Source organism: Crocodylus porosus, unplaced genomic scaffold, assembly GCF_001723895.1.
Source record: "Crocodylus porosus isolate Cpor-Errol unplaced genomic scaffold, CroPor_comp1, whole genome shotgun sequence".
Taxonomy (NCBI): Eukaryota; Metazoa; Chordata; order Crocodylia; family Crocodylidae; genus Crocodylus; species Crocodylus porosus.
The window spans coordinates 29697717-29711515 of NW_017728911.1; the positions used below are offsets into that span (position 1 = coordinate 29697717).

General features: G+C 45.6%; 1 protein-coding gene across 1 annotated transcript in view; it reads right to left on the reverse strand.

The window, feature by feature from the left end:
- The window catches only part of AGBL1 (ATP/GTP binding protein like 1), a 265668-nt gene that overhangs the window by 187325 nt on the left and 64544 nt on the right, over nucleotides 1-13799 (reverse strand). Inside the window, exons 7-13 of the mRNA XM_019533180.1 lie at nucleotides 13096-13261; nucleotides 11733-11806; nucleotides 9552-9668; nucleotides 6507-7111; nucleotides 4921-5004; nucleotides 3934-4020; nucleotides 3315-3463 (exon numbers count right to left, since the gene is read on the reverse strand). Coding sequence (XP_019388725.1) covers nucleotides 3315-3463; nucleotides 3934-4020; nucleotides 4921-5004; nucleotides 6507-7111; nucleotides 9552-9668; nucleotides 11733-11806; nucleotides 13096-13261 — 1282 coding nt within the window. The remainder of the gene's footprint in view (nucleotides 1-3314; nucleotides 3464-3933; nucleotides 4021-4920; nucleotides 5005-6506; nucleotides 7112-9551; nucleotides 9669-11732; nucleotides 11807-13095; nucleotides 13262-13799) is intronic.

Genomic DNA, 13799 nt, shown 5'->3' on the forward strand with positions numbered 1-13799 from the left:
TCTGATACCAAACCTTTGATAACAACAGCTAGCAGTGGATGCTTCAGAAGAAGGCCAAATATGCTTCCCTTAGAGCCATCTGCTCTTGGGTGCCCCATAAATTCCTATAGCAATGATAGCCATCATGTGCTATATGTTATATTGCAGGTCTCAGAGCTCTGTCCCTGAGAAAGGCAACAGAATATGCCCCTAAAGTGGCTTCAACACATCATTTCTGGGCTTGACACACCTGGCATGTGCAAGGGCTAACAGGCTTGTGCTTCCTGGCAGCCACCCCAAGAGCACTGGGAAAGCAGTGTGGACATGCCCCTAATGACCAGCTTCTTACACCATAAGCATCGACCTCCATAGATGCACTTGGCCAATTAGTTGAACCAATCTTTATAAAACTCCCTTTCTATAGGCAAGCTTTATCCTCCTGTTCCAGCAAATATTTTGTCCTCTTTCGTGAAGAGCTCCACAGCTCTTTCCCCATCCAGATTTCTAACCCCCTCTCTACCTGTTGCCTTTGTCTTCCTCGCCCACTCCATTGGCCTGTCTCCAGGGTACTCGTTACATCTGTTTCATTGCCTATGGGGGCTCGCATCCGAGATGTACAGGGCATCCCTTGGGGTCATTAATGCTGGGGGCTTATTTGCTCCCCCTCCTTCTCCACCCCAAAAAGCAATTTACATAAAACCTTCCCATTCCTCCTCTTCCTGCTGCCCTTGGATTCCTCTGGTACAACTCACCAGCATTTTAACAGCTGTCCAATGCAGCTCTGAATATAGGCAGACCTGTCCCATACCGCAACAGAAGGTGGAAAGGAAAGGCATTTCAAATGCAAACTCATCCTCAGCCAGGATTAACTATTCTGCTACTGCTTCCTGTGCCAGAGACATCCAAAATGCACTTCTGCTCAAATCTGTTCTCAAAAAACAGGCTGCCTCATGGGGGCTTTAGAGCAGCCTAGGTGCCCAACCAGCCCATGGAGTCAAAAAGGCATATGCGGCTCCAGGGGTACAGCTTGCATAAGACCCCATAGCAGCACAGGAAGATGCAGTTTAACATCAAACTGCCTCAAAGCAAAACATTTCAATGCTGATGAACAAAAGGAAAGACTCTGCTTTAATTTTCCCAGTGGGAACTTCAGATTTTGGGCCATTTTTACTGGGTTTTGGACAATGCTCAAAACATTCTGGGGAAAGGGAGGGATATTTGCTTTCTGATTATCAGTATGGCTGGTACTACTGCTCCTTGGTGCATCTTCGATGTGAAAATTACACAGTGCCATCTAGCTGACAGGGAGGACAGCTGGACCATCACAACACAGAGGTAGCCAGGGTTGTAAAATCTTGTCACCCATGCCACGGTCACAAGAGACCAGGATTGTTTGGAAAACTAGGATAAATCTTAGCCTGGAAACAGACATGAGGAAGGTAGTGAAAAAACAGCAACTCTTATCCAGAAAGGAAATGAACATTGCACACAGTGCTGGTTGGGCTATGAGCCTTGTTCAGCAAAGCCAGATAGGTTTTGATGCCTTCTAAAAGCAGCAGAAGCCACCCACAAAAGGATATCCTGAGCAGCTACACATATTGATCACACCCTGGTTTAGCTTCTGGAACATTTTTCCTCCTAAACATGCTTTCTTCATTCTATATTCGTCCATTTTAAAGCTCACAAGAGTGACAGGATAGGTGCAGGCTATAATCACAGAGGTAGATGCTGTAGTGATCATCAGGTTCAAGAACCACAGGCATATGTGAACAAGAACAACATGCTTTAATTTGTGGAGCATACGCAATATCTGCAGACCCTTTGTCTGTCTCTCTGATTAACAGCTACTATGTAACTAGCTAGCTGCTGCCTGAGGAACCATCTCCCCATTCCCAATCCCTCAGTCTCCTGTTAGGAAACATCTTTAAAACATAACTTCTATCAAAATAGATGCCATGCAGCCTTCTACCAGTAAGGAACTAAGCCAACAGCACTGAAATCACTAGGAACTATACCATAAGCTTCAACAGGTACCATCGCAGGTCCAACACCCTTCCTCTCATGACCTGCTTCACTCTCAGGTTGTTGCTAGGTACTGAATTTGCCAGTCATGCCAATTTGTTTAGCCATTCAGGCAAATGGAATGAAAAAAACAATGCAAAATTCATTTTCATGTGGGATCTATATCAGTACTTGAACCATGGTCCTCAGGGGTAAAGGACAAGTCCTTCCCATTGCTCACCCAGCCATCCTCATAAACACAAGTGTCAAGTCTTTCTAACTTCCCTTGCTATTTGTGTGAGGTACATTGATCCTGGGATACTTCCCTTGGTGATTTGTGAAGGTATCCACAGGGGTTCAAAAGGAAGGCACTTTTTGATATTCTGCACTGATTAAACTTTCTTTCACTGACCAGCGCCTTAGCTGATCTCCACTGGCATAGCTCTACAGAAACCAATGGACCTAAAGCCAACTTATGCCAGCTGAAGGTTTAGCCTCCAGCCTGCCTGTAGAAGAACTGAAAGCTGGGATTTGCCTGCCTATTTTATAACACCACATCCTTCCTCGTGAACCAAGCTATTAGCGGAGCTGAACAGAATATTTTATTATTCATGTTGGCAGAAAGCTCAGAAGGTCTGAAGATCAGATTTTATTTTTAGGTGAGCCTCCAAAATTGGGAATAATTACTGCAGGATTATCCAAATTTATTCAAATCACATAAACTCTTTCCACTTCTGCACCACTCAGCCCAAATAGATCCTCCTCCTTTCCGTCGCAGGCTCATTTTCCCATACCCTAGTCTCCAAACTCCTGACTTCTAATCCTAAAACAGTTTGACTGACTTTCCACTTCCCTCTCCCCAACCCTAAGTGGATGGTAGGCCCACCTCTCAGTGCCCTCGATGACAAAGAGGGATCCTTGTGCTGCCCTTCAGAGACCCCTTTGGGTTGGTTTTAAAAAAAAAGGTGAGCACAAAGAGAGTCCCGCTTTGCTCCCACTCATTCAGAAGGCTGGTCACTGCAATATGGGACCCAGAAGCAAAGGAGGGGATTATGGGGAGGAAGGGAGCCTTAGTCCCTAGGAAGCTGATAGCAGGAGGAAAGGTTGTAGCTGGGGTCTACTGAATTCTGGTGGGAAGGAGACAAAAGAAAGGAACGAGGCACGCTCTATACTCCAAAGGCCCCAGGGTGGTACCTCTGCTCTTATGGCTCAGAAGGCACCACAGCTAGGTAAGCAGGCCAAAACTTCTGCATAGAAGAACGTGGAAAGGTTGGAGCCGATACCATTACCCTCTGCATGGCAAGGACCCAATGCAGCCCTTCGAAGGTTCGTACCATAATTAAACTGGCTGTTGACCTTCTCACAGTTGATAACGTTGAAGCGGTAGGGAACAGCTGACTTCATGGCGCTGACCTCAAAGTAGAACCACTGGTGGTGCTGGCTGCTGTTCACATCAGCATTCATAATCAAATCATACTCAAACCTGGAAAGCAAAATATGTAAAATGGAGTTGGGGGCCAATGACAGGAATGGGGTGAGAGAGAATGAATTTACAGTTACAGACAAATATCAGTCACTGATCTTTGTATAACGGAGCTGAACCCAGTCATGGGTGATTCAGAGGGTGCCATCAGTCATGCTGAGCCTTTATTCATGAAGGAGCTTGAACCAGGGGACCCTTGAGGTCCTTCCAGCTCTATGGTTCGATCAAAGCCAGAAGTACCAAAACATGTCATTGAACCTGTGTCCACCCTAGCACAGCATTAAAACATTGTGTACTGTAGTATTTCATTCCCTTCAGCTTCATGTGACCCAAATCTTGGCACATGATATGCATTCCCTCCCCTTTTCTGTTTCAGAGTCCACTAGCATTTCACCTTTTCATTTAGTGAATATTTTAAGTAGGCCCAGAGGTTACACAGGCACTGCACTGTTGGCATCGGTGCTACTTACCCATACACTTGTATGGCTTTGCGAAGGTTTCCCGATTCAAATTTGGAGAAGAATTTAAGACAATCTGGAGTATCTAAGCTGGACGGGCTGAAACAAAATACAGAAATACACCTTACTCTAAAGGAGAAGTAACTGCCCAATTCCACATATTTGTTACCCTGTGAGGGAAAGAGCCATTCCCAAGTTCTCCATTCATTCCTCCCATGTTTCTATCATGCCCTGTTTTGGAGCCCTTTCATTTGGCATAAGCCACTTTGGCATCCTCTCCCTGAAAACCCTCACCAGGCCTCCTCTAGCTCTCCTGCCTCCCCTTATCCTAACAATAATTTCAAATCCACAAATCTTTCATTGAAATTTACTTTTGCAGGTTTGAGATCCTCTGGTTTTCCTTATGCTGTCTCTTCGCAAGGGCAGTAATCAAGTATCAGAGGTTGTGCCTACCACTGTGCCCAAGATAAGGTCTTACAAGTGGCTTGCTGCATGCAACAATAGTATTATCCATTGCTCTCCTAAAAACACCCAGCATCTGGTTTGGTTTTCCTCCACAAATTGGTAGTTTCAGTAACTCCTCCTTTCCCCAAGCTATGGCTAGGAAGCTCCGCATTCAACATGCTTCTTATACCGAATCCTAGCTCTTAGGCTCATTGGGTACCTATGCACATGCCAGACATCTTCTCTGATGTGTGCTAATTAAAGTAGCCTCCATGTCATGTGTATTCAGCATCCCCATGCTTTAAAATGATGGCAGAGACACTTTAAAGCTTATCAAATGGGCTGTAGTTAAATGCCCCCACCACCATTCTGAAGCACAAAATGCCAAATACACATGATGCTGTGGGCGCTTTAATTAGAGTGGCTCTCAGAGCTGCTCTAATTAAAGTGCCACCCCCCTCCATCTCAGAGCACATGTAAAGACACCCACTGTTTTTACACACATGACCAGTCATCTGATTTGGTAGTTATATGAACACTACAAGGCATACCTACCTCGGCTCTTCTAAATCAAAGACAACTCTGCCTATCACATCACCTGGTTGGATAAGGCGACGGATATCATCAAATATTTTGGCCCTGAAAAAGAAAGACAAAATTGTGAGTTTTTCTACAGCCACAGGGGGAGAGGGAGAAAGACTCATTCTGGGGATGGGATACTTGTTGCTGAAGCCAGATCAGGCTTATGAATTTTTTTCCAGGGCTTTGATGGGGATTTTTGCATAGAATTACGCTAAGGCTAATTGTATTTTTTAAAAATGTAGTTCACCTGCTTGTTCTTTCACGTGAAATTTTTTGCATAACTCCCTTGACCAGAAAACATCTTTTCAGTGAAATGACTTATTAATTACAAAAATCCCCATTTATTCAACCTGTAGCACTAGTCATGCATGGCCAGCAGCATGAATTGGCCATAATGCAGCAAACTACCAGTTTATTTAGTACAGAATCCTGACTCCTACAGACGCTGTGAGAAGGATAATTTGTCCAGTGATATCTTTTATTAGACCATTAGCAGAGATGCTAGGCAGGCTTTCAGACTTAAAAATGCCCTTCCTCTCTCACACTCCCTGGACCATCACAGCTGCAACAACACTATAGCACTACTCCTACAAAGGCTAACAACTGCTGGTTCTAATGAAATTGAGCCTCTCCAATCCCCAATCATGATCAATTGTATAATGTAGGGAAGATTTCCTTCCTGACCTTTTCAGCAATCAGCTTATACCCTGAAGCATGACATGATTATTTCTGTCTTAGCTATATGCTTACACATGCTATTATTGGTCATAAAAGCACAGCTTTCAAAGCATTAGTGCAGGGGGGCGGCGAGAGTGACTCTGAATAGGATTGCTAGATTTTAGTGACTGTAGAGAGTCCCCATCTTTACAGAGTGCAGAGATTCAACAGAGTACAGATATTAGTGGTCTTGGTAAATGCCATGCTGTTAGTGTTGTTCAGCCTTAGTTTAAGAGAACAGAATCACCCCTGTCTCAGGCTGCCTGGACTCTGGTAATAGTTACTTGTGCTTGCTTTAGAAAAATGCTTTGTAAGGTTATAGCACATGGCTATCCATAGAGCCATAGAAAGAGTAGTTACAAGAGAGATTTCTCCCTTCTAACACAGTTCCAGCTGAACAACTTTCCCTGCCAGCTGAACAACTTCAATGAAGTGAGGATAACAACGCTTGGCACTTAGGCAGGTGAGTATTTCTGGAGTCACAGAGATTCGCAGAAGCCATGAGGTACAGCAAGACTTGTCTGCAATCAGACAGGGAGTCAATGGCAAAGGCAGGAGATAAGCCTCTGACTTGTAGTTGTATCAAGACTTAGATGTCAGTCTCCCCAACCTCAAGAGAAAAATCTGAATAGAACAGTCCTGTAACCCAAATGCTCGCCCCATATGGCTTTAAACTTGTTCTGCAAAGACCTAGGCAACTCAGTACAAATGTGATCATCAATACCTACCACCAGCCAGGCAGTAAGACATGAGTGACATATAAGACTCCTTCATACCGCAAGAATCTTGTCCCTATATCCCCAGCTCAGGAGAGCCCGTGTGATGATAATAAACACATTCACCTTTGAACTTCATATTTCCGCTCCAACATGGACTGGCAATAAGATGGGGGTTCATGACCCCAGAAATCAGACAATGCCAAAAATGTGTAGTCCGGAATGGACTTGGTGCTTCTGGCCTTAGCCATGTAGAGATGAGGGCTGTGGAATGGGATATTCCCCTGGCGTCTCTCCAGAAGTCCCTTTCCTACATCCAAGGCTCCCACTTCCCCAGCAGGGCTGGGACTACAGCAGCTCACAAACTGAGCATTAAATGTTTTTGCATCCCAGGAGGCCTCTTTTGGGAGAGGACGCAGCATTAGGCCGCAACTCCTTGCTGAACTTTTTTCTTCACCTAAGCCGTCTTCATTTTGGGCTGAATCTCCAGTGGTTTTATTTTCAGTGGTTTGAGCACCAAGACACTTCCCATCCTTCTCTGGGCCCTTCAAGGGAGCCTTCAAAGCCCTTTCAGCTGGCTCTGGCCTTGGCCCCTTGGTATTTTGGTCCTTTCCTCTGCCACGCTGCTGCTGCATGAAAGCAGCACTTGGAATGACTCGAGGACAAGTGACTGGTAGGCTCCTGAGCACATCCTCTGAGCCTCTCTCATCTTCAGACTCCAGTTCCAACTCCTTCAAAGAGTAAAATAAAGAAAAGAAATAAACACAGATGGTGCCTCCTTCCAGAAGGAAACCTTTCTGGGTAGAAGGAGAAAACATTAAATGTATAGACCTCCCAAAAGTTTGCTTCTCTCGTAACATAGGGAAGAGCAGAAGCTATGGACCACCTGCCAACACTCCTGTTCCCTCAAGTTACAGTCTGAGCAATACTCAGAAGCAAATTAGGGTCAGCCTGAGCTGGATGGGTAATTCAAGCCAATTCCAGAGTGTGCTAGGAAATTGTGGGAGGAAATTCAGTAAGTGTTGCTCTCCTTTTCCCTGCTTTCAGAGACAGAACTGCAATGTGAAGCCAAGGTCCTTGCTACTTACAGTCATTGCAAATACTGCAGCGTTCTCCATGCTGAAAGTACATTAACCCGGGTGCCCTTTGCAAGTTCAAGTTTGCATCGGTCTCCCTAAAGCCTCCCTGAACCTCACATGGAACATAATGTTCTTCCTCACTTCTCACCTAGAGCTGTATGCCCTTGCACCAAAGGCAGTGGAAGCTTCCCCCTTGCTGTGCTTCAACCATGACCTAAAGTGGGAGTGTCAAACTCATCTGAGCCCATGGGCCATGGCTGGCACAGGACTCATCCACAGGCTGGGTTGGGCCCAAGGACTGGGCTCACATGCCATATGCATCTGTTCCAGGATGGATCCAAAGCAGGACCGCAGCGCACACGGCACCCGCTGGTCACTCCAGAGCTGCGTTTCATGTAACACCGGCTCTGGCCACTCCAGGATGGACGCTGGATCTAGCATGGAGTGGACAGGTACTGGGGTAAGTATTTCATGTAGCATGGTCCTGGAGCACCTGGACATCTAACCTGTGAGGCCATCCAGCACATCCTACATTGCCTGCGGGTCTACTCAAGACCCACAGACAGCATCAGGGGCTGGATGGTAGGGCTCAGCAGGCTGGGGCTGGCCCATGGGTCATATCTTTGACACCCCTGACCTAAATCAACTTTCTCGGTGGTTGCTAAAGTGGTTTACTCTCCATGCCCCAGTCAGACTCTGACATCTTATTTCTTGCTGGGGTCACTTGATTCCAGCTGACTTCCAGCTGAACCCGATGACCTCATAAGGTCCCTTCCAGCCCCTAAAATCTATGAAAATCTATAGGAAAAAAACAAACAAACTCTGTTGAAACCCCTTCCACAGCATACAAATGAATGTCCATTTGTGAATGTGAATTTTTTCCTAGGTGCACTAGGGCTTAGTCAGCTGAGACCCAGCAAAATGTGCTGCCAAACTATCAGAGGAACATAGAATTTGAAGGGGCTTTCTGAGCCATCAAATCTAGTCTCCTGGATTCGCAGGCAACCACTTGTCCAAGAGCATCACCCATTGGATGCAACCTCCAGATTAGGATGTCCTGATGCTGGCAGCTACAAGGGAAGTGGGGCAGAGAACATATCAGTCTAAATAGGCCCTGCATAAATACTCTCTCTCATAGCATCCTGTCTCTGCCAGAGATACAGGATTCAGAGCTACAGGGACCCAATCTGGCATTTCTTATGTTCTTATGTCCACTCCAGCCCCTCTCACACACCTAATAAAAAAAACCCTTCAATGCGCCATGAGAAAAGAGCACAAATGAGCAGAAGAGACTCATGTGAAACCAATGCCTTCTGCCACAGCAGGGGATTCACTGGAACAGAACATAAGTACATAAGACCTGCCATTCACCGGGTTAGACCATAAGTCCCTCTTTCCCAGTGCCCTGTGTCACACAATGGCAGGCGGTTGATGCTGAAAGGGAGCGTGAACAGGGTACGACCAAGGTTTTTCCCGTTCCTCTCCCGCTTGCAGCCTCAAGCGTGTAAGGTCTAGGAAGTTCTGCGTCAGAGGCTGTGCCCCTCACCCCCATGTTTAGTCACTACTGATGCACCTTTCATCCAAGAATTTGTCCAATCTCGTTTTGAACCTGAAGTCTCAGCTTCCACAACATCTTGCAGCAGCAAGGTCCACACTTCAGTCACGCACAGCGGGGAAAAAATACCTTCTTTTCTCAGTTTTAAATGTTCTACTGCCTGGTCCCATTTTATGACCCCCAGCTCTAGCATTGTGAGAAATAGTAAATAATAAATCCCTATTCCCTTTCTCTTCACCATTTAGTATTTTGTACACCGTTATTGTGTTCCCTCTCAAGTACCTCTTTTCTAAACTGAACAGGCCTAGCCTCAGATAAAATATGCTCGGTTGATCCCAAGGGTTGAACCATGCCCCATGCCACAGAGAAAGGCAGTCTCACTGACCCTGGGCTAGAATCAAGCCAATGGGCTACAGACAGTTGTCTCAATCTTCAGTCCCTTGATTCCCTCAGCTACCCAGCGTCTCGCCTTACAAGAAGTCTGCATGGTTACCTCCTCCCACCTCCAATACTGCATGCTCCTTTATGTATTCCTACCTGAAAGTCATGGGAAAGTTCAGCACACATTGCCTCATACTGTGCAAGCTCCTTCTCTGGCCTGTCAAGACCAGGCCTTGACCTCAGTATATTCACATCTGTCTCCAGGTCATCATCCTTCAAAAGCAGGAGGAGGAAAGGAAATAAATTAAAGATGTTACTGAGGTGCTTTGGATTGCCCTGCAGTAGATCATTATACAACAAAGCCCATTGTATAGTACCTTTCACCTAAGAATCGCCGGACATGTGCCACTCCTGATGGTTAAAGTACAGGAATGTGTTTCCTTTAGAGGTTGTGAAACCACCATCACTGGAACTTTTCAGCGCAGGTTAAGTAAGGATTTGTCAGAGACGGTTTAGACGGAGAAGATCCTGCTCTGAGCAGGGGTTGACACCTCGAGGTCACGTCAAGCCTTAATTTTTTTACAACGCTACATAGCAAATGAGTCTCAGGATCTCCCCGGCCATGTTAACAACTGCAAATAAAGCCATTTTAGGGAAGGACAAATAGATGTACGAAAGTTTGAGTCACCTGCCTAAGAGTTTATAAGGAACCAACAGTCTGCAACTCAGGAGTCCTGGACGAGATTGACAAAAGCAGATAATAGGTGACCAAATGAAGACCCTTTAAAGAGTCCCAGTTTTCAGAAAGCTCGGAGACCCATCTGCTAAAAATTAAGCCCCTTTGGCTTGGGGCACCCAAAAAGTGATTCACCTCAAAACCACAATAGGATCCTATTGCAACCAAGAACCCCTCTCATGCAGGTATTAAACAGAGGGTCACAAGGAAACTTCTTTGATTCAGAAACCCAACAACCAAGTAATCTGGAGTGAACAAAATCCCAGAGCACATCACAGGCACAATCAGTCGGGCTGCTTACCAGAAGAATTAGCAGCCTCTAGAGGCCTGCCTCTTCCTTCGAGCCAAAATCTCCTTAGCCCCCATCGTTCTCCTCCAGGGCCCCTGCCTTTGAACACAAGCCCCCAACCCCGTCCCACCCACATCGCTGAACCATCAAGCAGCAATTTCTCATTGCCATTACTTTATTTATATTTCTGTATGCTGCTGATAAATAGTTTTTGGTCTTACCCAATCTTCTAATCTCCCTTTAAAAAAAAAGAAAAAGAAAAAGGAAGAAAATCTTCTGGATCTGCAGTTATCTGAGAAGCAAGGATAAGGATCCTATCTGAAACTTTCACATCCACAGGCAATTGTGCATTGATGTGCAACCCCTTCACATCAGATACCAGACTCAGCGTCACATGGTGCCAAGGGTTCAGCCATCACATAAGAGAATGGGAAAGAATGAATGTGGGGGAGGGGGGAGAGAAGTGGCATTGATGAATGGCTGTTACATGACAGCATTATTCAAATAATTCAGTATGCTGTTAGCAAGCACGCACTGCCAAACCACAGCAAAAAAAGCAATTTGCTTTGATAACAACTTCAGAAATGATTCTATTTATCAACAAATTCCTGCGAACGCAAGGGTGTCCACAGCATTTCCAATCTGGAGCTGCAGCTGCATTGGAGGAAATTGTGGTGGTTTTGCGGGTGAGTCAGTAGCAGGCCCTGGAGGTGTTGCTGGGCGTTGGGGCTCCATTTGGAGGACCTGTCAGGTTAGGGCACTAGGTGGAATTAGTTGGGAGACGCATCGATGGTTTGGGTTGGTGGAAGGATCTATAAGAGGCCTGGATATTTGAGTCCCATGAGGATTGCAGTTTTGGTAGACCTGATCAAATAGTGGGGTGACAAATATTTTCCCTTTGAAAGTCCTGTGCCAAGTTCATTAAGTTAGCACTAGTCATTATGCATCAATGCCTACAAGATAACTATAAAATGTTAGTCACATAAGTATGACAAAAATTAGAAGATGTGATTAGTCTTCACCCAAATATCTCAACTATAAATTCACTCTCCATCCTCCATTTCATAACCCAGCTGGAAGGTACTAGTTTATGGGTTAAGTGGCCAGTCACATGAGAAAAATAATAGCTAAAATGCATCCAAACAAAGAAGTAAATACTTCGTAATGCACCTTTGTCCTAACAAACCGATTGACCACCCCTAATTTTCAGATGAAAACAGTCAGTAGGGCACAAGTTAGGACACCGAGTGAGAAAAGCTATCCTTCACAGTGCACAGAGGGTTTTAAAGGAAGCTATAGTTCATATACCTACTTCTTCTTTGCTCTCCGGGTCATCATTATCAAAGTCTTTTTCCACCTCTTCTTCACCATCCTCTTCACTCTCATCTGTAACAGTAAAAAAGAAGTGGAGCAGGTGGCCTCCATTTGAATACCTCTTTTCTCTCATCCCCCAACAGAAAAAGATGAGACCCGTGTGTGATAGGTGGCTGTCTACATACAAGCCACCACAATGCTGAATGCAAGACTAAAAATCCACATCAGATCCCAAGTGCTGAGTCAGATACAGTGGCACGCGTGTGGCCTCAGTCTCCTCCATTTTCAGTATTGGCCTCAACAAAATCACTGCTTTTCAACTCCTGGTCAAAGATCACCATGATGCAGTAAAGCAATCATTGTAAAGCAATCAGATGATGTTATAGTTTGGCTGCCATCACATTAGGGAATGCTCTTAATCTACATTTCCCGGCTAGGCGTTTTACACAGCAACCCAACACTGTAGTAGGAGACATTTTTCTGTGGACAATCAATAGCAATGGCAAAGTCCCTGGTGGACCTCATGGAGAAGCCAGCTCTTGTCTGCGTGGATCACAGGTTGTATTGTTTGTTTAAGCTGGGTTTGGGGGACTCAGGGTTAGAGCAGTGAGTGGTTATCTGGGCAGATGGGGTGCGAGTTTTGTATGGTGTTCATGTCCTGAGATTATAGAAAGCAGGATGGTTTGGAGGAAAGGAGACACACCCCATGGGGTGGGGGAACATGACAAACAACTCCACCTACAGAGGTGAGGCAAGCATTTGAAGCCGCCAAGAAGCTATTGCAACATTTGCATAATTTTTTTGCACAGGCCAAAAAAAGACATCAGATACCACAACAATACTGGAATGCAGCGTGAAGGCCAGCAGTAGAAGGATTTCAGACTTCTAGACAAGCACATATTTGCTCCCCCTTTGGGCACTCCTATTACACGCATGTCATTCATCTCCCTAAATGCATGCCCTAGTTGCTTGCACATTGTCTGTTCATGCATCCTGCCTGCTACCTGCTTTTTCTTTTAGGGAGGGAAATGGCTGATCGCCGGCAGTGCCTGTTTACTGAAAAGGGAGATATTTTTAACTTTCCTCAGTGCCAAGGCCATGCCTTTCTGCAACTTTCAAGCAATCTGAGGAGCTGATCCCATGTTCCCCGCCTTCCATCCATTCTCTGCACAGCACCTTCTGGTCCTAGAGAATGGACTAGATTGAAGGATTCAAACCCTCTTCTGGGGCATGATAAGTTAGGCCACCAAGTGATTTTTTTTTAATGAAAAGTGCAGGACTGGATGGCAGCCTCCCTGCCATCTCCCCAAAACCCTGGACCTTCCTCACCCCCTCCCCCAAATTACCATTCAGCAATTTACCTTCAGGCCCTGAACGTGGAGATTGAAAGCTGATGCTCCCAGGTGGAGAGAAGGAAAAGGAGCTGCTTGCTGTTGCTAAAGGCAGAGACTCCTTGGGGTAGCACTTTCTCAGGATCTGGGTCACTGTAGTTACTATAGAATCCAGGCTCTTGCTAGCCAGGCAATCCTAGGCACCAGTGAAGAACAGCAGTCAAAGATGTTTGCCTTTCAGCAGCATCTTCCCCATTGCACAGAACCCCCAGACATGAGCACTGTCACTTCCCTGAAAGCCTTAAAGAGCTGCCAGAGCCTTATGCAAACAATGCTCTGTTTAGAAGCAGTGCAGCTTCAATGCCTTATATATCCTGTTTGTTTGCTTTTTTTTTTTTTTCTCCTCTCCCTCTCTCTCTTTTCTTTCTTACCACAGTAGAAAAGTCTGTATGGGAGAACAGAATCTTGATTTTTTTTAATAGCTCATCTGCTCCTGCAGCTCACTCCCCATCTGCTGGCATCTCTCATGCAAAGGACACAGCGTCCCCTAGCACCACACTATGGCATTGGGGTCTATACTGCCTCAAAAATTGAAAATGCCTTCAAGTGAGTCATCCGTACACCTCCTATGGTACAACTTCCTCCAGCATTGTGCTGGGAGCATTGGGCTCAGTATTGAATCAGAAGATATACCACACTCTACTTAGCCACAAAGTTAAGCTCCTGCAGGGCCC